Below are 24,180 nucleotides of genomic sequence, written 5' to 3'. Positions count from 1 at the left end.
CCGGGACACGAACCCGCGTCCCCTGCATCGGCAGGTGGACTCTCAACCACTGCGCCACCAGGGAAGCCCAATAGCTTTATATTTTTGATCCCTTCTCTTATCTTTGGGAAGAAATCTTATCAAAGTTACATTAGGAAGCATTATTTTGTGGGTTTTTCTTCCTCTAGAAAAAAAAATATTTTTGATTATCAGATTGGCCACTGTGCTTTTTAAAAAATGGCACTAAAACTTCATTGACTTTATGACACTATTTGACCAAGTTTCATAATCTATATAATGAAACATATGTAGTGTACTAGGAACCAAGGGCAAGTAGACTACCAGTTTATTTATTTAAAAAAAATTTTGTTGACGTATAGTTGATTTACAATGCTGTGTTAGTTTCAGGTGTACAGCAAGGTGAATCAGTTATACATATATCTACTCTTATTTATTATTTATTTATTAATTTATATTATTAATATTTATTTTAAATTAATATTTATTAATTTATTATTATTTATTTTAAAATTGTAATGTATACATTTTAAAATATTTATTTATTTATTTACGCTGCATTGAGTCTTAGTTGTGGCATGCAGGATCTTGGTTGCAGCATGCAAACTCTTAGTTGTGGCATGCATGCAGGATCTAGTTCCCCTACCAGGGATCGAACCTGGGCCCCCTCCACTGGGAGCATGGAGTCTTACCCACTAGACCACCAAGGAAGTCCCTCTACTCTTTTTTAGATTCTTTTCCCGTATAGGTCATTACAGAATGGTTTTTTTTTTGGCTGCGTTGGGTCTTCGTTGCTGCACACAGGCTTTCTTTAGTTGCGGCAAATGGGGGCTATACTTCATTTCGGTGCATGGGCTTCTCATTGTGGTGGCTTCTCTTGTTGTGCAGCACCAGTTCTAGGTGCACGGGCTTCAGTAGTTGTGGCACGAGGGCTCAGTAGTTGTGGCTCAGTGGCTCTAGAGTGCAGGCTCAGCAGTTGCGGCGCACAGGTTTAATTGCTCTGCGCTTGTGGGATCTTTCCGGACCAGGGATCAAACCTGCATACCCTGCATTGGCAGGTGGATTCTTAACCACTGCACCACCAGGGAAGTCCCATAATTAGCACTTTTCTTTTTCAACTGTTCATCATAATTCATTACACTTGTGGATTACCCAGCCCCTGCACAGTCAGATTCACCCAATATATGTATTTGCACTGTATTCCTGGGCAGTGTTTCAGTTACAACTTTTTTCTGAGTTTGAAAGTATTCAGCGTCCTGATTTAACTTTCAACTAACTGATTTGAATTAATGATCCACTTTTGTGAATTGAAAATAAAATGTAACACAATGAAATTTAAAATTTAACACATAAACAATAACACATATTATGAAAAAATACATTAGTTTAGATTAACTGCATCATATCAACTGAACATTATTAGCTGAGACAAACTATAGAGCAACCTAAACTTTAAGAGTGAAACGACTATTGAGATGTTACATGATTTGAGAAAATCATGATTAATCTGACATTTAAAGTTTATGAAGTAGATGTGAATAAAAGCTTCTCATCCCACTAAAATATCCTGTAGATAACTTGATAGATCACTGGTTCAGGGACTTCATGTTGGAAAAGTGCTGGTAGATTGGGAGAAAATTGCAGTCACATGACTAGAGGACTCATTGAAGGGAAAAAGAGAAAGGAGAGCAAAAACTAAAAGGAAATGTACAGTGTGATCCCATTTATGTTAAAAAGTGAGCGTAAATTTTAAGTACATAGGAAAAAAGCACTAGAAGGAAAGTGTGTAGTGGTGATCAGTCTAGAGAGGGGAGAGGCTAGGAGAGCAAAGGGAACCATCACATTATACTCTATATATGCTTATCTTTTTTTTTTTTTTAAGGAACATTTATTTATTGGCTGCGTTGGGTCCTCATTGCTGCACGGGCTTTCTTTAGTTGCGGCGAGTGGGGGCTACTCTTCGTTGCGGTGCATGGGCTTCTCATTGTGGTGGCTTCTCGTTGTAGGGCATGGGCTCTAGGCGTGCGGGCTTTAGTAGTTGTGGCACGCAGGCTCAGTAGTTGTGGCTCACCCGCTCTAAAACTTAGGTTCAGTAGTTGTGGCGCACGGGCTTAGTTGCTCCGTGGCCTGTGGGATCTTCCCGGACCAGGGCTCGAACCCGTGTCCCATGCACTGGCAAGTGGATTCTTAACCACTGTGCTACCAGGGAAGCCCGTCTCACCTGTTTTTAAGTGTAGAGTTTAGCAGTGTTAAGTGCATTCACATTGCTGTGCAACCAATCTCCAGAACTTTTCTATCTTGAAAAAATGAAACTCTGTATCCCTTAAATAGTAACTCCCCATCTCATCTCCCTAACCCCTTAACCACTGTTCTTCTTTCTGTCTCCATGAATCTGACTACCCTGGGTACCTCATATAAGTGGAATCAGACAATATTTGTCCCTTTGTATCTGGCTTATTTCAATTAGCATAACATCGTCAAGGTTCATTCATGTGGTAGCATATGTCAGGACTTCATTCCTTTTTAAGGCTGAATAATATTCCATAGGATGTTTATACCACATTTGTTTGTTCATTCATCCATTGAGGGACACTTGGGTTGCTTCCACATTTTGGGTATTGTGAATAATGCTACTATGAACATGGGTGTACAAAAACCTCTTTAAGACCCTGCTGTCAATTCTTTTGGGTATATACCCAGCAGTGGAGTGGCTAGGTTGCCTGTCATGTTTTAATCTTTTATGGTGAGAATGTCTCATGTATTATTTGTATAATTTAAAACATATGGAGAAAAGAGTCAGGTACTGTTAAGAAAGCTGGGGGTAGAAGGGTGGAAAAGGTCCCTGCCCTCACAGAGTTTATGTGTATTTTTCTCCACAGGCCTTCCTAATTTGGAGAAATCAGGAATTCATATTTCAACTCAGTAAGTGTGGGTTACCTATGGGCAACAGTTAGGGATACCTCACCCCCCCAACACACACAAGTATTTTAAATTCAGCAAATATTTGTTGGGTGCCCAATACTTGTCAGGTTGTACATTTGCCACTGGGAATTTAACAACAAACAAGAAATCAATGGTTCTTTTTTCTTTTTCTTTTTTTGTTACAGCTTTATTGTGATATAATTCACATCCCATACAGCTCACCAATTTAAAGTGCCAATTCAGTGTTTTTTTGTATATTCATAGGGTTGTACAGTTATCACCACAATCAATTTTAGAACATTTTCAACACCCCACGGAAAAAGAAACCCCGTACCCATTAATATCACTTCCCATTTCTCCCAACGCTCCCAGCCCTAGGCAACCACTGCTTTCTGTCTTTATGGATTTGCCTATTCTGGACATCTTACATAAATGGCATCACATAATTCATGGTCTTTTGTGACTAGCTTCTCTCATTAAGAAGAAATGCTTTAAGAACCTAATGTTTTAAAGGTTCATCTGTGTTGTAGTATTTCTTTTTGTTGCTAAATAATATTCCATTGTATGGATATACCATATTTTGTTCATCCCTTCATCAGTTGATGAATATTTGGGTTATTTGCGCTTTTTGGTTATTATGAATTATGCTCTCATGAACATTCATGTGCAAGTTTTTGTGTGGACATATGTTTTTCGTCCTCTTAGATATATACCTTGGAGTGGAATTGCTGGTTAATATGGTCAAGATAGTAACTACAGTAATATAGTTAATATGTTTAACCTTTTGAGGAACTGCTCTATTTTCTAAAGTGGCTGCACCATTTTACATACCCACCGCCAGTGTTCCATCCTCCCCCAAACTCATAATAAAAACTGACTTTTTTATTATAACCATCCTCAAATATACTTACCTTTTTATTGTGAAATAATTTTCAATTTAAAGGATTGCAAGGATAGGGCTTCCCTGGTGGCGCAGTGGTTGACAGTCCACCTACCGATGCAGGGGACATGGGTTCGTGCCTCAGTCCGGGAAGATCCCACATGCCGCGGAGCGGCTGGGCCTGAGAGCCATGGCCGCTGAGCCTGCGCGTCCGGAGCCTGTGCTCTGCAACAGGAGAGGCCACAAGAGTGAGAGGCCCACGTACCGCAAAAAAAAGAATTGCAAGGATAGTACAAAGAGTTCCAGTGATATTTCCTCACTCAGCTTCCCCTGGTGTGAGATAATCAATATTTTGAAAAAGATAGAAATAATAGCCAGAGACCAGTTCTGGTTTTCTTGTCCTAGGTGTGTGTTAGGTGTGTTACAATTTTTGTATTACTTTAACCATGGTGAAAGTGATAAGCATTCACTAGAAACTGTACTTCTTTTCCCAGTATGATACTCTCTTCTGATGGTGGGCAGCAGCAGCAAGCCACAGCTCCCAGTCAGCCACATGAGCACAGATGGCAAACAACCAGTATACTTACAACCTTTTGTAGCCACACCACCATTGTCTTTCACTTTCAGTACAGTAGTCAATAAATTACATGAGATATTCAACACTTTATTATAAAATACACTTGTGTAGGACTTCCCCGGTGGTCCAGTGGTTAAGACTCCGCACTTCCACTGCAGGGGGCACGGGTTCGGCCCTTGGTCCGGGAAGTTCCACATGCTCAGCAGTGCGGCAAAAAAATAAAAACAAAAAACGGTTTGCGTCAGATGATTTTGCCCAACCGTAGGCTAGTGCGTGCTCTGCTTGCTTAAGGCAGGCTAGGCCAAACTACGATGTTCAGTAGATTAGGCGTATTGAATGCATTTTTGACTTATGGTATTTTCAATTTACCATGGGTTTATTGGGAGGTAAGTCAAGGAAGAGCTGTATAGAGACAGAAGTCAGCGATAACAGGGTCACATTATGGTGCCCGAGGTAACAAAACCAGGAGGTTTTCGTCTAGTAGAGAATCAGATCCTTTTAGCAAGGTCAATTTCGGGGAGGAAGGGACTACCTCACAAGCCACACTACTGGTGGTCTCATCACACGGTTGTATGGTTTGGTAGTTTTCTAATCCTACCGGGTTGTTTTCTCTCCAGCCACGAGTTTCTTAAACTCCTGAAAAGTGTCAGGCAGTGCTTTGAAAGTCACATCCTCCGCCCTTACCCACCAGCACTTATTTAAACACCTCAGCCGTCAGTTTCCCGTAGCGCAGGAGACGGGCCGCAGCAGACGAAGCAAGGTCTGTCGGAACATCCAGGGCCACACCCAGACCCACGACCGGGGCCGCTCAGGGGCCCCGCGCCGGCCGCTCAGGGGCCTTTTCTGCCCTCAGACTCCAGAAACACGTTTTCCTATTGGCTAGGCGTGCACCAGGGCCCGCCTTCTGGAAGTTGCAGGGCGGCCTCCTATCTAACCCCTAGTGGCGGCCTCCGTGTGGGGCCACGGGGCTGAGAGCGGGAAGTGGGCTTCATTCTCTTCTCAGCAGACGAGGTTAGGGGTACGAGAGCCCCCCTACAGAGAGGTCAGGCGAGGAGGCTGGATTAGGACGGTCGCGAGTCTCTTTGTCTGCTCGCCCCGGCGAAGGGGCGGAGCCGCGCCGGTTCCGCCCCGGTTCCGCCCCGGAAGCGGAAGTGCGGGCACCCTGAGGTTCTGTCCAGTGAGAGCTTGGACCGTTCGCCAGCCGTTCCTCCTGCCGGTCACATCTCGCAGTCTCTTCTGCCCGTGTCCCCTCGCCGGCCCCGCCATGCTGTCTCTAGATTTTTTGGACGATGTGCGGCGGATGAACAAGCGGCAGGTGAGGTTGGCCGCCCACTGTTCCCTCTGTCCCTTCGACACTGCCACTGCGGTGCCCCGCGGACCTCTGGGCCCCAGTGTGAGGGCCGGAGCGGGTCTGACGCCTGGATTATTCCATCTCTTTGTGGGGTCTGTGTCCAGAGGTAGCTTTATCCGCCCCATATTTTTAGCCGCTGGCTGATACGGGGCCTTCTAGGGGCGGAGCGGGAAGCCTGGTCTTCACGTTCCATTGCCCTCTGTGAGGCAGGGAAGCAAGTGGAAACCGTAGGGCTCTTCGTAAGTGGGAGTTGGGGTTGCTTATTGTTTTAGGCTTAGTAAGGCGGCAAACTCGTGATTTCTCCAGTCGCAGCGACTTCCGATGGATTCCAGTAGCTAGGTTTAGCAGTTCACCGCTACTCTGGGATGCTCGGGAAGGCGGTTGTAAGGCCCCACAAAAGCCGTTCGGCTACTTTGAGCCCGTTACAACCCTTCTAGTACAGCTGGGTCTCAGCGGGCTGTCCTGACTTCCTTGAACCACACCTCCGAGTTCAGAGTTGAAACGTTTACTCTCCTTGTCCTTGAGTCCGCTTAGCATTAAGATATACCTCAGGATCCTCGGGTATACCTCCCAGTATTAGTGGTACCGGGATCCTGAAACTTCCATCTCCTGATTTTGTCCTTAAATCTTACTCCGTCTTGAACTTACAGATCATATTCCAAATGGTACTGGGAATACTGTTGTAATTATTTAGTCATTGGAAAAAGTTGCTCCTTTTTGTCTTCTACACCAAGTGTGTCTGTGGAGCCCACTTTTGCTTGCCTCGGACATTTTTACAGTGTTTTGCTGTTAAGAATTGTCCTGATGTCACTATTAAAGGTTTTTCTCTTGGACTTCTATTATGCACTATTTATATTTACCATTTAGGGAAGAAGATATACAACTTCCCCTTACTCCCCTTCAGACCTCTTCTTAGACATGTTTGCTAATTCCTTCAGTCATAATTGATCATTTTTTTCCCCAAATTGCACAAAGCGTTTCAGATTCTCACTTGTATAGTGTTTTTTTTCATCCATATCTGAATTTCTAGGTGCAGAGACATTGCTTTGAAGAAACTCTTCTTTTGGGCCTACTGTTTATTGTACCCTGTGCTAGGTACAATGAGAGAAATGCGAAGATAGATAAGACAGATTCTGCCTTCAAGGAGCATAAATATGTAGATAATGACTAAGGCAAAACAATAACTATTTTGAGCTCTTGCTGTGTGTGAAATGCTTTATATACCTGTGAGGTAGATAATGTTATTCCCATTATACAAGTGGAGAAAATGAGCAACCTCCCAGAGATTGTTAGGAGGGGATGTGAAGGATTGGATAGCATGGGGATGGGATGAGGGAAAGTTAGAAATGAGGTTTTACCTGCACATAATATCTGGGGGAAAAAATTGATACTGACTGTAGTTACCAAGAGCTAATTAGATGAGAAGAGGGAAACTAGATATTTCATCAAATGTCTGATTAATTTGAGTTGTAATTTTTTTTTCCTATCAGGTTCATAGAGGAATACTTTAGTACAGTAAACTCCATCCAGGGGAATTCCCTGGTGATCCAGTGGTTAGGATTCCGCACTTCTACTGGGTGGGGTCTGGGTTTGATCCCTGGTCAGGGAACTGAGATCCCACAAGCTGTGTGGCGTGGCCAAAAACAAACAAACAATTATATACACCCATTACAATCAAGATACAGAACATTTCTGTCACCCACAAGATCCCTTTGTAGTTCATTTCTTTAGCACTTGGCAACCACTGATTTGCTTTTTTGTCAGTATAGATGGGTTTGCTTTTTTTTTTTTTTAAATATTTTATTTATTTATTTATTTAGCTAGCTGCACTGGGTCTTAGTTGCTGCACATGGGATCTTCATTGCGGCATGTGGGATCTTTAGTTGCGGCATGAGGGATCTTTAGTTGTGGCATGTGGGATCTAGTTCCCCGACTAGGAACCGAACCCGAGCCCTCTGCATTGGGAGCGTGGAGTCTTAGCCACTGGACCACTAGGGAAGTCCCTGGTTTGCATTTGATAGAAATGGAATCACAGAGTATGTATTCTTTTGAGCTGTAAGTTTTAATTGATTTTTAAGACCTTACTCAAGACTTTTGTTTACGGTATGTAATTTTTATTTTTGTCTCCTTCACAGTTTTCAAAATTAAAGTGTTTCACTACTTTCATGGCATCCAATACACTGTTGCCAGATTAATGTCTTCTCTCCTGCCCTCCAACCTTCAGTAGATCCCATTGCCTTGTAGGTTAAGTCCAAACCCCTTAGAATGGCATTTGAAGTAAGTCCCAGTCATTTTACAGTCTGCCGTTTCTCACTGTTTCAGTCTTGTACCAGTTTACTCTTCCTGCCTGTTTCATTTCACTGTGTATATGAACATTGTTCTATTCAAACTTTGTGTACTTAACTGTCTTCAGAACTCCCCTTTTACTATTTCTGAGTCTTTGTGGACCGCCCTAGACTATTAGGTGATCTCTAAAGGCCTTTTAGCTGTTATGTACTATTCTATTTGTCTTCTCCCCTTTGCAGTGTGGCTCTTTTACTGTAGTGTCAGAGCACAGTGTTCCTGAGGCTTTTCTTAATCCATGAAACCCTGATTTGTAGTTTGCCTGTTTCTGTGGTAAATACTTCCAACATGGTTGATTTCAAGCTGCTAACATGACATCACTGAATGTGGAATTAGGAAGAAATGTGGTAGCATGCAACTGTAATTTCCACCTTACAGGTAAAATTTAAAAAATAATCTCAAGAACACAGATAATAGTAAAATGTAGTAAAATAGTTAGAAACTGATTTAGAGTATTTATTGACTTTGTTTTTTAAGTAATTTAATTGTACTAATTTTTAATAACACTGTGTTTAACAACCAGCTTGCAAGATTCCTGAAAATTTAGCAGGTTGGCTCCAGCACACCTCTGGTTGTAGGTTAGTTTCTTGATGCCCATTGAGGTAACCTTTGTGTGCAGAAAAGCCTGTTTAGAATTCTTATATTTAAAAACATAATATTCAATTTGTAAAACCTAAAATTTTAAAACAAAGTTCTTAAACCTTTCAGAATCAGTTTTCAAATCTTATCCTATTTAAAATCTAGCAGTTGGTGGGATCTTAGTTCCCTAACCAGGGATTGGACCCGGGCTCTCGGCAGTGAAAGCGCCAAGTCCTAACCACTGGACTGCCAGATTGGACCGCCAGGGAATTCCCAGGTCTAGCAAATTTTAACAATCACTTTTAAGGGCCTTTGAACATTTGGGCTAATTTATACACAGACATCTTAAAAACGTTAAATTTAACTTATAAATTTAAAGAATTTCCTTTTTAAGAACATCGATTATTCAACAAACACCACTGCATACTTATATAATTTTTATAACTCTGGAGCTTAGGTTCTCCTAAATGTTTCAACATTTGAATATAAGGTATAAATAGTAAGCTTTCTGATTAAAATAATAAATCTACAATCGATTGTACATTTTAAATTGGAATTACAAACCTGACCTATTACTTTTATATTCCAAATTCTCTTAAATTTTACAAAACTTAAGAAAAACTTACAAAACTTACAAAAACTTAAGATACCAAATATGCACAGTACCCTTAACATAAAAGTATTAATACTATACATAATTTCCTTTAAGCATTTCTGTTCTTAATTATGAATTTTCCTGGAGTGAAAAGATGCTTACTCACTAAATAAGTATGTCATGCCAAGTAATTTTTATATTATTTTCATGTGTAATTCTCTGCTTGCTGAGAATTCTTAATGATCAGAGGATATTGGCCAGCATGTGACTAGATCCATGTTTGAGCCCTGATGGGACTAATCTGACTTTAACAGAATTTGCTTTATTAGCTCCTCCTTAGGCCTTTTGCATTACTTGATTGAATTTTGCATTTCTTTGGATTTTAATTATCTGTATGTTTTCCTACATAAATCCGAAGACCCTAGGACTTGGCCCGATCCTTTCTTTTTATTTATTTATTTATTTTTAAATATTTTGGCTGTGCCTCACAGCACATGGGATCTTAGTTCCCTGACCAGAGATCAAACCCCTGCCCCCTGCAGTAGAAGCGCTGAGTCTTAACCACTGGACCGCCAGGGAAGTCCCTCTTTTTATGTTTTTCAGTCTCTTAGGATCCCTTAACTCTTTTTTTTTTTTTTTTTCACTTATTATTTTTTATTTTGGCTGTGCTGGGTCTTCATTTTGGCACACAGGGTCTTTGTTGTGGCATGCGGACTCTTAGCTGTGGCATGCATGTGGGATCTACTTCCCCAACCAGGCATTGAACCCTGGCCCCCTGCATTGGGTGTGCGGAGTCTTACCCCCTGGGCCACAAGGGAAGTCCCTCACTTAACTCTTTTTTTTTTTTTTTAATAAATTTATTTATTTATTTTTTTATGGCTGCATTGGGTCTTTGTTGCTGCACGCAGGCTTTCTCTAGTTGTGGCGAGCCGGGGCTTCTCTTTGTTGTGGTGCGCAGGCTTCTCACTACAGTGGCTTCTCTTGTTGCAGAGCATAAGTTCTAGGTATGCAGGCTTCAGTAGTTGTGGCTCTAGAGTGCAGACTCAGTAGTTGTGGCGCACGGGCTCAGTTGCTCTGCAGCATGTGGGATCTTCCCAGACCAGGGCTCGAACCTGTGTCCCCTGCATTGGCAGGCGGATTCTTAACCACTGAGCCACCAGGGAAGTCCTGCTCACTTAACTCTTAATGGCTATTGTAGTGATACCTGATTGAATTCCGGATATCTTTGGTAACTTTTTTTTAATGAATTGGCCCTCTGGTGAAGCACATAGAAGACTAGATTCTTCCTAGGCTTGGACCTAATATGAGTAAGTGTGCTGCGAATAGGAGGTATATACAGCACAGAGGACAGATCCATTACTTTTTTGATTATTGAAAACTAATCTGGTCTTGTTTAGGATCAGGAAACTCTTTATCACTGGCAGGGTATAAAAATTCAGTAATAAATTGCCAAGTTTCAATGTAGAAACATCAGTCTCTGTTATATACACAAGGAAATCACAAGTAAAATTATGTTAAAAACTGCACTTACTGTCCTCGAATATATTCTTCTTGAGCATCCAAAAATCATTCTTCATCCTGCATCTTTTCATCTTGCATCCTTTGAGCAAATCTAGAATATAGTGCCATAGTAAGGATAAGGCAATTACTTGTTATGGTTCTTAGATACTTCATATTTTTTCGGTTTTTTTTTCCCCCATAGTATTCTCTCCATGGACATACAGACAAGCATGATTATTTATTCTCATGCCAGATGGCACAAGCCTCCAACAATAAAGACAAATTCCACTTAAGCAGAAATTATGACCATAACTCTTCTTCAAAAGAGTTGTCTTTTGAGGCTTCCCTGGCAGTCCAGTGGTTTAAGACTTTGTGTTTCCACTGCTGGGGGCACAGGATGGAACCCTGGTTGGGGAACTAAGACCCTGCATGCCATGCAGTATAGACAAAAAGAAAAAAAAAGAGTTGTCTTTTCTGACTTCAAGGAAGGAGGTGAGGTAGAGTATCCAAACACAGAATATGTTCATGGGAATAGAATGCTTTGTCTGAAAAATTTGGCTTATCGGTCAGGGTTTAGTCTGGGAAGCAGAACCACTATGAATATTTTAGAATTAAGGGATTTATTATAGGAATAAGATTTTATACAATTGTAGGAGAAGCTGGATGAGTCAGGAGTCTAAAACAGAGATGCAGAAACAGAATGTCACCAGTTCTTCTGTAGCACTGTTGTGGGTAGACGGAAGCTTGCCATGGAATCTGGGGCTAGATTCCACATCTGGCTGATGGAGTGGAATCACACCAAAGGAGAGCAGATGAAGTCTGTGGAAGGCTGTTGCCTCTACAGCTCATTTCTGGATGTGGAGCAGGGGAATGCGAGGACAAACTGGATTCTGCCAGGCCTTTAATGTCTGTCTCTCACCATGTCTAACCACAGTGACCTTCAGCATAATAGCAGCTGCTACTCTTTCACCTTCTAGGTCTTGGGCAGCTTTCTCTTTGCTAAATCTAATTCAGAGCCATACATGGAGGGGGGTTTGGGGAAGCCTAGTTCTAGCTAAGCCAATTTGGCAAAACTACTGTAGTTTTCAAAACTATTATAGTCTACCCTTTGTCAGCTCAGCATTTATACACACCTCTTTTAATCATATTTCACTTCTCAAATAAACATAAAAGCAAGATTATACTTCTGTCTAATATGCAGCTTTCCTTTGTTTCTGTAATTGGCTACGTGGTTGTAGCTGTCATCTTTCTTCTTAACCATTCCACATTCCTTTTGCTCTCAGCAGGATCCTAAGTTGGTCATAGTTTCTTGCCTTACCCAAACCATGATTATTAAAGGGTCATGTCATGAGGAGTCCTGCCTGAACTGGATTGTTATAGTTTTCACTAACTTTTATTGTAAGACATGGAAGTACTAAGAAAGGCCTCAGAGGATTCTTTATATTCCTATATATTCACTTCCCTCATTATGTAGTAACAAACCTCTGTTTTTCTCTGATGGTCAGGGTCAATCCCCTTTGCCAGTAAATAACCACCCCATTCCCTGCATTTTGGTTCACTGGCATGAGTATCCCAAAGTGGCAAGGGGGCAGACTCAACTTCCAGTTTAATGGAACCACTGTGTCTCCTGGTGGAAGGAAATCTCCTTTAGGAGTGAAAACTTTTTTTTGGCTGCACTGGGCAGCTTGTGGGATCTTAGTTCCCCGAACAGGGATTGAATCCGGGCCATGGCAGTGAAAGCGCCAAGTCCTAACCACTGGACCACCAGGGAATTCCCAGGAATGAAAACTTCTAAACCAGCAGCCAAAACTATGAGGCTGGGAAGCAGAAATTTCACTAGCAGATTATTAGGAGTAGTAGTGGGAGGAGTCACTTCCATTCCCACCCTTTAATTCTGGACTAGTGAATCCTACTTACAGAAGAAATTGGTTGCTGATTAAGAGCATATACCACATACTGGAGGACATTAGACATTATCCCAGCCCAACAAAGTGTTGCTGCTGTCTGGCTGGTACTGTAGCTGTCTTCAAAAGGCCATTTGTATCACTCAGAAGATAGAAACAACACCAGTAATTGAACAGGGAAAAATTAAATACAAAGAATTGTTAACTGGCAAAGATGCTCAACCACTAAAATGTGTAAAAGAGGACTCTTAAGGTGTTCAGAAATAGCGTATGCAGAAAGCAGTTATTACCTTCTAGGATAAGGGAGTGAACAAAGAACTAGCAAAATACCTCCCTCCAACCCCCTTCACCCCTTCTTAACCTGAGATGTAGACCTCTTTGGAGAGGGTGTGGCTGTCACAGGGACTTGCAGTGACATTTGTCAGAACAGTGAGCTGGAGCTGGTCCTTAGAAGTGGCCCGCTGGGAGGTTGAGAAATTTGCCAGAGTGTGTGTGGGCAGGAGTCAGTCTGTGATGGTCTCTGAAGTGAGTAATAGGAGACCTCCAGTACACAGATCCACTAGCTACTGGGTGAAATAAAAACACTCCATGGGAAGAGAAGCCCCTCCCACTCTATCACCTTGCTGTGGCCCTGCAGTCCCTTTATTAATAAAACCTAACATCATTGAGCCAACTGGAAAAGGTGCCCTTGTTTATAGGCTCAGCCTAGTAACACAAAGAAGGATGGATTTGGTGCTGAGAGACAGTAAATTGATAATGCCTACTGTTCCACTGTTCTTTCAGGCCAGTCACTTAAGATGATGGAGGACACAGTAAGACCAGTGAAATTCATGACCATGTGCCCACTGTTGTGCTTTAATTACCTGTAAGTTCCCTGGTCAGAATCAGTGTTGTATGGAATACCATGATGCAGAATAAGGCATTCTGTAAGTTCATGAATGGTGGTTTTGACAGAAATACTGAGGACAAGGAAGACAGATCCATATACAGAGTCTATTCTAGATAGAAGAAATTGCTGCCCCTTCCATGATGGAAGTGATCCAGTATCAGGAATGGTGGCATTGTTGGTCTTTGCAGTTGGCAGTCTAGGCACTCATCATTGGCTAGAACCAAACTGGTCTTGGTGAGTGAAAGTTCACATTGCTAACCTTCATCTTGGCTGCTACAACCACTTTGATCATGAGTCCATTGGGTAAGACATGGATGGCTAGGGAAAGAGGCCGCTGACATCCACAAAACAGGTAATTTTATCCACCTGATTATTAAGATACTCTTCTGCTGAGGTAATTCTTTGGTGGGACACAGATATCTTCACATTCTGTTTACCTACTTGGAAAGCTCCATCCACATACCTTTTCCACAAACCTCTTGTCTCTAACTTTCCAGTGATATATCTTCCAAGTCCCTGGCCATCCAGCCAAATTGCTGGTCACTCTTGAATCAGTGTAAATCCACACCTGTGGTCATCTCTCCTTCCAGGAAAAGCAAACAATTATTGTATCACTTGAAGTTCTGCCTATGGGAGGATTTCCCTTCATCATAATCCTTTATGGTGAACCCTGAATGGGGATGTCATGGCACAGCTGTCTACTTTCAGTTGGTGCTAGATGGTTCATGTAGAACCATCATCTAAACACCAGGCCTAAAGTCTTCTTTAGTCAGCTGGTAGTTGGGAACTCCCCATGGGGCGAGAGGTGTAAGCTGAGAGAGAAGAAGCGATGTAGCATGAGTAGGAGCCATGAGTATCTGAGTCACTTGCTCATACAACTTAACTTGTGTCTTCAGGACCTGCTTGAGCCCAATCTTGTATATACTACTTACAATGGATGATGGAGTACTGCTGTGAATGCCCAACTTTATGGCTTGGTGGATCTGGCAGCATCCAGTTCATGCTGAGGAGTTCAGGTTATATGGTAACTTGGTGATCCATGGTCTAGTGTTTAGTCTCTTCTAGAATTCAGCAGCTAGCTAGAAGCTGTTACAGAGGAGGAGAATAGTTCTCCAAAGGATAGCATAGCTTTGCCCCCAAATTCAAAGACCTGTGCTGTTGTTCACCCATAGAGGACTGCCAGAGGCTCTCCATCTGTCACAGATATTTCAGTTACCATGAGATCTGCTGGGTGTTATGGTCCAAGTGATAGAACAGCTTGATGGGAGCTTGGACCTGTTGCACAGCCCTCCTCAAAACTGGATCAAAATTGGTTTACTAGGTCAATAGATTGGAGTAGCACACCCAAATGAGGTATATGTTGCCTCCAAAATCCGAAGAGGTCCACTAGGCTTTAAGTTTCTTGGTAGTAACAGGAACCAGATGCAGCAACTTGTTCTTCGTCTTGGAACGGATATCTTAACATGACTGGGACCACTGAACCCCAAGAATTTTCATGGGGATAGGAATTTCTGTGGGATTTATTTCTCACGCTCTGGCCACATTTGTGTTTTACCAAGGTGTCTAGGTCATGAGGTTCAACCACCCAGTCCAGTCACTATGATATCATCAATATAGTGAACATGTTTACTCTGTGAATGTTGGACCAATCAAGGTCCCCATGGACCTTTATGATAGAAAGCTCTAGGGCTAATTGAGCCCTCAAGTAGGCTCTGCTACCAAAAGCATACTGCTTCTGGTGGTCTTATTTCTCTTGCTGCAGGAGTCCTCAGGGATAGGAAACTGTCAAAAACGCGGAATGAGTCTCTTAAGTTGGAACTGCTAGAAGCTGATGATTGTCTTACTAAGACAGGGAACCTAACTTATTTTAATCATCTAGACTTATTAAGAATATGTAACTTTTAGTTTTGATTGGTTATGCAGTTATTGCTACATGTGGTAGCATTGTTAAGGACTATGATATTCTGCATTACAAGCTAAATTATGGTTTGAGCCTAGAATATCACTCGTAGCAAGAAATAGGAGTGGAGAGGACAGCAAGAGCCAGATCATGGAAGGCCCTGTATACTCGGAGGTTCAGAATTTATCCTATAGGTAGTGAGAGAAGTTTTTTTTTTTTTTTTTTTTTTTTTTGCGGTACGCAGGCCTCTCACTGTTGTGGCCTCTCGCGCTGCAGAGCACAGGCTCCAGACGCACAGGCTCAGCGGCCATGGCTCACGGGCCTAGCCGCTCCACGGCATGTGGGATCTTCCCAGACCAGGGCACGAACCCGTGTCCCCTGCATTGGCAGGCGGACTCTCAACCACTGCGCCACCAGGGAAGCCCTGAGAGAAGTTTCTGAGCAGACATCTCAATAATTTTATTTTCACTTTGTGAACAATAATTATATATAGGTGGATGAATTAGAAGGATACAAGTCTAGAGGTAGGACTCTCAGATTGTTTCAGTAGTCTGTGTAAGAGGAGATGAGACATGAAGTGAGGCAATAGTCATAGAAATAAAGCCAATGGGATGGATGTGAGAAATGTTGGGGAGATAAAATTTAGAGGACTTGGGTGGATGGTGATACTAATCACCAAGAGAATGTGGAAGGAGGAAGAGATTTGAGGAAAAGGATTGAGTTCAGCTCTGCATGTGTTGAATTTAAGGTGTCTGTTTAACATCTAGGTGATTTTCAGTAAGTAATTGGATATACATACCAATTGGATATAATTGGTCTGGTATGGAGAAGAGATTTGGGTGTCATCAGCATATATATTGTAATTGAAACCATGAATAGACAAGATTGTGCAGAATGGAAAGAGAAAAGGGCAAAGGTTGGACTGCTAGAACACTTGTATTTAATGGGATGTCAGAGAAGAGGTCAGGGTCTGAGGTCGGTGACATAGAAACCAAGGGATGAGGGAGTTAGAAGAAAGTTAATCAAGTGCCAAGTGACTCAAAGACAAGGTAGTTAAAATAAGTTCATGGACTCCCTCTTCCGTTTTTTTAAAATTAATTAATTAATTGATTGATTAATGGCTGTATTGGGTCTTCATTGCTGCATGCAGACTTTCTCTAGTTGTGGCGAGCTGGGGCTACTCTTTGTTGCAGTACGCAAGCTTCTCATTGCAGTGGCTTCAGCACGGGCTCTAGGTGCGTGGGCTTCGGTAGTTGTGGCACGTAGGCTCAGTAGTTGTGGTGCATGGGCTTAGTTGCTCCACGGCTTGTGGGATCTTCCTGGACCAGGGCTTGAACCCATGTCCCCTGCATTGGCAGGCGGATTCTTAATCACTGCGCCACCAGGGAGGTCCCCCTCTTCCTGGTTTTTAATGAATAGTTTAAATAGGTAATATATTTATATTGTTCTCCCCCACCCCCACAAAAAAGTGAGAGTGACGTTTTCCTATAGTCTCGCCAGCATTGTGTGTTTTCAGACTTAGATTTTTGCCATTCTAATAAATGAAAAGTGGTATCTCAGGACAGTCTTACTTTGTATTTCCCTCATTATCAGTTTGGTTGAACATATTTTCATATGATTTTGGAGTTGTTTTTATTTCATTTTCTGTGAACTAGCAGTTCATAATCCTTTGCCTATTTTCCTTTTGGATTGTTGTTACTGATTTCTAGGAGCTGTTTATAGGAAGATTAGTCTTTTGTCATATATATTGTAAATATTTTCTCCCAGTTTGTCTTTTTTTTTTTTTTTTTTGTGGTACGCGGGCCTCTCACTGTTGTGGCCTCTCCCGTTGTGGAGCACAGGCTCCGGATGCGCAGGCCCAGCGGCCATGGCTCACGGGCCCAGCTGCTCCGCGGCATGTGGGATCTTCCCAGACCGGGGTACGAACCCGTGTCCCCTGCATCGGCAGGCGGACTCTCAACCACTGCGCCACCAGGGAAGCCCCAGTTTGTCTTTTGATTTAGCTTATAGTATAATTTGTCATGCATAGTTGTCAGATTTTTTTGGTTATTTGCTCTTTTATTTTGTTTTGGGTAGCCAAATTTACCCATCTTTTCTTCATGGCTTCTGGATTTCAGGTCAGTTTAAAAAACCTTTACTTCAAGGCCTTTCCTACTTTATTTTCTTCTATTACTTTTGTGAATATGTGCTTTAAAAGAACAGCTTTATTGGCATATAAAGTATAAAATTCACCCATTTTAAGTGTATAATTCATGGTTTTTAGCAAATTTATAGGGTTGTGCACCTATCACCACAATCCAGTTTTAGAACATTTCCATCATCCCTGAAAGATCCTTCGTGCATTTTTACAGTCAATGCCTGTTTCCACTCACAGCCCCAGACAACCACTAATCTGCTTTGTATCTCTATGATTTGCCTTTACTAGACATTTTATTTTTTTATTTTATTTTTATCAACAATTAGCTTTTATTAAATCATTTTATATAAATGGAATCCTATAAAATGTAGTCATTTGTAGCTGGTTGCTTGCTTGCTTTTTATTTTTGGCTGTGTTGGGTCTTCATTGCTGCACGCGGGCTTTCTCTAGTTGCGGCGAGCAGGGACTACTCTTCGTTGAGGTGTGTGGGGCTTCTCATTGCAGTGGCTTCTGTTGCAGAGCACAGGCTCTAGGTGCACAGGCTTCAGTATTTGCAGCACATGGCCTCAGTAGTTATGGCACTCAGGCCCTAGAGTGCACAGGCTTCAGTAGTTGTGGTGCGTGGGCTCAGTAGTTGTGGCTTGCAGGCTCTAGGGTGTAGGTTCAGTAGCTGTGGGGCATGGGCTTCATTGCTTTGCAGCATGTGGGATCTTCCCAGACTGGTGATCGAACCCGTGTCCCCTGCATTGGCAGGAGGATTCTTAACCACTGTGCCACCAGGGAAGTCCCTGATTGCTTTCATTTCACATGATTTTTTTTAATTGTGGTAAAATATACGTAAAAAAATTTTCTATCCTAACCATTTTTTAAACTTTATTATTTATTTATTTTTAATGGAAATGTCGTTGATCACAATATTGTGTTAGTTGCAGGTATACAGCAAAGTGATTCAGTTATACACAGATATATATGTATCTATTCTTTTTCAGATTCTTTTCCATTATAGGTTATTATGAGATATTGAATATAGTTCCCAGTGCTATACAGTAGGTCCTTGTTGTATCTTAACCATTTTTTAAGTGTAGAGTTCAGTAATGTTAAGTACATTCACATTGTTGAACATCCCGTCTCTAGGACTCTTTTTATCTTGCAAAATTAGAACTCTGTACTCATTTAAAAACTCCCCATTCTCCCCTTCCCCCAGCGCATAGAAACTACCGTTGTACTTTCTGTCTCTGTGAATTCGGCTTTTATTAATTTTTTTCTCATTATTTGTTTTCTGTATCACTGATTTCTGTTCTAAACTTTATTTCCTTCCTTGGTTACTTTGTGTTTAGTTTGCTATATTTTCTAGTTTCTTAAAGTGGAATCTTGGGTTATTGGGTTAAGGTCTTTCTTTTCAAATATATGTATTTAAAGCTATAGATTTGTCTCCAAGCAGTACTTTAGCTACATTACAGAAATTTTGACATGTTGTGTTTGTTTACACTCAGTTTAAAATATTTTGTAATTTCCCTGTGGTTCCTCTTTGAACCATGGGTTATTTGGGGAAAAATGTTTCTAAGTATGTATTTGTGGGTTTTTCAAATTTCTCTCCAGCGCTGATTTCTAATTTAATTATATTGTAGTTGAAGAGAATAGTTTGTATGATTACAGTGTTTTAAAATTGAGTCCCCTTTTAAAATTTGCCTAGAGCCTGGTCTCTGGAGAATGTTTCATGTTTGTTTGAAAAGAATGTGTATTCTCCTGTGTGGGGTGGACTGTTCTATAGATGTTTAGTTGGTTGAGGTATTCAAGTTTTTTATATCCTTGCTGATTTTCTGTCTTATGCTATCAACTATTAAGAAGAGGATGTTGAAGTCTCTAACTTTCTATCCTGAGATAGATCCTACTTGGTCATAAGGTATATATTGTTTGGTCTAAACATTTACTAAAATGTTACAGATACTTTTTATGTCTATATCCGTGATACCATTCTGTGGTTTTCTTGTAACATCTTTATCTGATTTGGGTATCAGTAATGTTGGCCTTCATAAAGTGAGTTGGGAAGTATTCCCTCTTCTTCAGTTTTCTGGAAGAGTTGGCATAGAATTATGATTTTTTTCTTTAAATGCTCGGTAGAATTCATTAGTGAATACTGTCTGAGCCTGGAGTTTTTCTTTGTGGGAAAGTTTTTAAATCATAAATTCAGTTTCTTTAATAGGTCTGTTCAGGTCTATCTGTTTCTTCTTCAGTGAGCTTTGGTAGCGTGTATTTCAAGAATTAATATATTGGTATAAAGGTATTCACAATACTTAATTATCCTCTTGACATTTGTATATTAATACAAATTAATAAGTATTAGTCTAGTGATGTCACCTCACTCATTCCTTCCTGATATCAGTAATTCATATCTTTCTTTTTTTCCTCATTAGTCTGGCTAATGGATCTCCTCAAAGAACCAACTTTTGGTTTGCTTTTCTTTACTGTTTTCCTGTCTTCAGTTTCACTTATTTCTACTCATATTTTTAGTATTTCTTTTTTGTGAGTTACTTTGGATTTCATTTGGCTTTCCTAGTGTTTTAAGGTGGAAGCTTAATTTGGGAAATCCACAAATATTTGGAAATTAAAGAGTGCATTTCTAAATAACCCATGGGTCAAAGGAGAATCACAAGGGAAATTGCAAAATATTTTGAACTGAGTATAAACAAAAACACAACATATAATTTGAGACATTTCTGTTTTTCTTAACATAGGCCTTTACTACTATAAAATTCCCTTTACATACTACTTTAGGTGCATCCCACAAATTTTGAAATGTTGTATTTTTATTCTCTTTTGATTTCTTCTTTTACCGTGGGTGATTTAGAAGTGTTATTTGATTTCTAAACATTTGGGGGAATTTTTCAGGTATCTTTCTGTTACTGATTTCTATTTTCATTCCATTGTGATTGGAGAATACTCTTTGCATAATTCAAATCCCTTTCTATTTATTGAGATTTGTTTTGTGGTCTTCAGTATGGTCTATCTTGGTGAATGTTCTGTGTGTCCTTAAAAGGAACGTGTATCTGCTGTTGTCAGGCAGAATGTTCTGTAAATATCAGGTCAAATTGGTTGGTAGTGTTGTTCAAATCCTCTCTATGCTTATTGATTTTTTTGTCTTCCTGCTGTATCAGTTATTGAGAGGGGGTGTTGACATTTCTGACTATAACTATGGATTTGTCTATTTCTCGTATTCTTTTCCATTATGGTTTATCGCAGGATATTGGATATAGTTCCCTGTAGTATCCATTATGCTATACATAAACTTGTTGTTTATCCATTCTTAATGTAATAGTTTGCATCTACCAACCCTAAACTCCCAATCCATCCCTCTCCCTCCCCCTCCCCGCCTTGGCAACCACAAGTCTGTTCTCTATGTCTATGAGTCTGTTTCTGTTTTGTACATAGGTTCATTTGTGCCATATTTTAGATTGCACATATAAGTGATATCATATGGTATTTGTCTTTCTCTTTCTGACTCCATTTAGTATGATAATCTCTAGTTGCATCCTGAAATAGTTTTTTATTGCTATGACTTCAGTTTCACTAAACTTTTCTTCTGTGATGTCTAATCTGCTGTTATTCCATTCTGTGTGGTTTTCAGACAAGATTGGGTGCTTTCAGGGTGGTATGCTGTGTGGTTTTCATTTCAGACATATTCTTTTTCATCTTCAGAGGTTTGGGCTGCATCTTGAATATATTTTCTATCATCTAAGTCTCTATTTAATGTGCTCAGTCTTTCCCCCTACCTTTTATTTATTTATTTTTTTGCCACACCACACAATTTGTGGGATCTTAGTTCCCTGACCAGGGATTAAACCTGGGCCACGACAGTGAAAGCGCTGAGTCCTAACCACTGGACTGCCAGGGAATTCCTGTTTCAAGGCTTTTTTTTTTTTTTTTTTTTTTTTGCGGTACGCGGGCCTCTCACTGCCGTGGCCTCTCCCGTTGCAGACCACAGGCTCCAGATGCGCAGGCTCAGCGGCCATGGCTCACGGGCCCAGCCGCTCCACAGCATGTGGGATCCTCCCGGACACGGGCACGTACCCATGTCCCCTGCATCGGCAGGTGGACTCCCAACCACTGTGCCACCAGGGAAGCCCTAAAGGCTTTGTTAGGCAAGTCCAGAGCAGCCTTCAGTCTAAGGTTAATTTTGCACCACAACTGAACAATAACTTTTGAGTATGCTATCCAAAGCCCATGTGTTATGAACATTTCCACTCTGGCTGGTGGAAACGAATTATCCCTGCCCCATATTAACTTTTAGAATTGTCCTATCTGCTCCTTTTAGTTGGTTCTTTTTCCGTCCTTGGTACTTCCCTGAAATGCATGTGCTGATCATCAAGACTTGAGGAGAGACCATCTGTAGATCTTTGTGTAGTTCTCATTTCTGTACTGCCCTACAATCTTAAGTTGCCTTCACTTCCCCAAACTCCCAGTTCTTTATTCTCAAGTCGAGGAGACTTCTAGGCTCTGGCTACATTTCTGTTTTGCCCTGTGGCCTGGAAACTATCCATTCTGTAAATTGGGGCAATTGTAGGGCTCACCTTGTTTCTCCTTTCATAGTCCTATGCTACCTGGACACAGTCACCTGTCCAGTGTCTGAAAACCTTTGTTTCATATACTTTGTCCAGTGTTTTAGTTATTTCAGAGGTAAATTTGGTCCCTGTTCCTCCAGTTTGGCCTGAATAGTATATATTCGAGATTCATCTATGTTGTGTGTTTCAGTAGTTCATGTTTTCTATTCCTGAGTAGTTTTCCATTACTTGGAAATGTTGTAATTTGTTTATTCACCTGTTGATGGACATTTGGGTTTTTGTCTTTTTTTTTTCTTTCCCAATTTGAGGCTGTTACGCATGAAACTGCTGTACATGTGTTGTGTTTTCATTTGTCAGATTTTTAAAAGATTTAATGGATTTTTTAAAATGAAAATTATCTTATTGGTATTATGCCTGTTTAGACTATTCAGGAACTTTTGTTATTGTTGTTAATCTTTTAAGATCCTCACTGGGACTATCAGTGACTTTATTGGACCATAATAACAGTGTCTATTCTGAATACACTTCAGTTTTTCCAACACCATCAGTTTCACTTGTACCTGCTGTCCGTGTATCTGCCTCTAATGCCCTAGCTTCTACTGCTGCTTCTTCTATGAGTTAGAAACCAGTGGAATTGTGGTTATGAATTAATGAGTCTCTTAGTTTGAGGTCGCATGGTCAGTGGAATTTAAGACTTAGGCCAATGGCTATTTTGTAGCTCTGAGACACATTTTTGCTTCCATGGTCACTGCTGTCTTTGCTTGAGATGGCTAGAAGTCTGACTTCTATGTAAATATCCTATATGTTGAACTTCAAGTACCTCTTACAAGAACAGGAAATATAATGGTATATTTGATAACTAAAGGATAAATGCACAGTATATAATTTCCAGATTATGGCTTGTTAAATTATAATATTTAAACTTACTATCAGCTTTATTTTGCTGAATTTTCTGTTGTAGGTTTTTCTTAAATTCTTATTTATTTACTTACTGTTTATTTTAAGTTGTCATGTGGATTATTCTAGTCACGGAACTTTTGGGGGAAGTCTCCACACACTACTTCCTAAAAGTGCAAAAGAAAAATAGCACACACAAATCTCCCTATACCATAGCTACCGAAAGGTATTACATAGAGCTTTGACTGGTTTTAATAACATTCTTTTCTAGTTACACCTTGAACACTGAGGGATATAATGTTCCAGTCACTTCTTAGAAAAAATAATGGGGCTATTCAATTCTGTGGTTATTATTCTACATATGTCATAATGTCTTATTAATAGTTAGCTTGATGTGGCCAAATGGTATGAGAAGGTTAGGTAGCTGCCACCTTATTTCTGCCAATACCCAAAAAAGCACTTCTTTCTGTACATTGATTCTGTATATTCATTAGCATTCAGATATAGTGGTAAAGAAAGCAGGGGCTAGGGAGGCAATATGTTTGTCTTTTCAGTAAAGATTTTTGTCACAAAAAAGGGGAGAAAAGAAAGAGAAAAATAGGACATTTTCAAACTTGCTCAGGTAGAATATTTGTTTTAGCAAATAGTGTGCTTCTGTCTAGGTTTTGGCTCACATACTGACTTAGCAGTATTCAAACAGGCACCTTTTAAGGAACATTTGCCAGTTACATGTATTGAGGGACTTTTAACCTCTTTCTCTAATAAGAATGATGAGGATAATCTTGATGATTAGATGCATTTCACAACAATGATTCTATAGCAAAACGTAGTATTACATGTCTGAAGAAAAAGAGAAGGGTAATTATAGTGACCTCCTGGCAGGGACAGAGAAAATCACGATTTTTAAGTCTTTCATTTTTCTTTTAAAGAACAGTTATTTTAGGGACTTCCCTGGCAGCCCAGTCGTTAAGACTCTACACTCCCAATGCAGGGGGCACGGGTCCCATCCCTGCTTGGGGAACTAAGATCCCATACACTGCATAGCATGGCCAAAAAAAAAAAAAAAAAGAACAGTTATTTTATTAGATATTGCACACCTGTTCTGACAATGCTACATCTGTGCCCTTCTGAAAATGGAAAGATTTTCCTC

The 24,180-nt window shown here is 40.7% G+C and overlaps 1 protein-coding gene across 1 annotated transcript in view; it reads left to right on the top strand.

Annotated features, from left to right (window-relative positions):
• Window positions 1-5,277: 5,277 nt before the first annotated feature.
• Window positions 5,278-24,180, top strand: part of SEC11A (SEC11 homolog A, signal peptidase complex subunit) — a 56,518-nt gene continuing 37,615 nt past the window's right edge. Inside the window, exon 1 of the mRNA XM_065870951.1 lies at window positions 5,278-5,691. Coding sequence (XP_065727023.1) covers window positions 5,641-5,691 — 51 coding nt within the window. The 5' untranslated portion in view covers window positions 5,278-5,640. The remainder of the gene's footprint in view (window positions 5,692-24,180) is intronic.

This window comes from Phocoena phocoena, chromosome 2 (assembly GCF_963924675.1).
Source record: "Phocoena phocoena chromosome 2, mPhoPho1.1, whole genome shotgun sequence".
NCBI classification, from domain to species: domain Eukaryota; kingdom Metazoa; phylum Chordata; class Mammalia; order Artiodactyla; family Phocoenidae; genus Phocoena; species Phocoena phocoena.
Note: the sequence above shows the minus strand (reverse complement) of the source record. Positions and strands in the feature narration are given on the sequence as shown.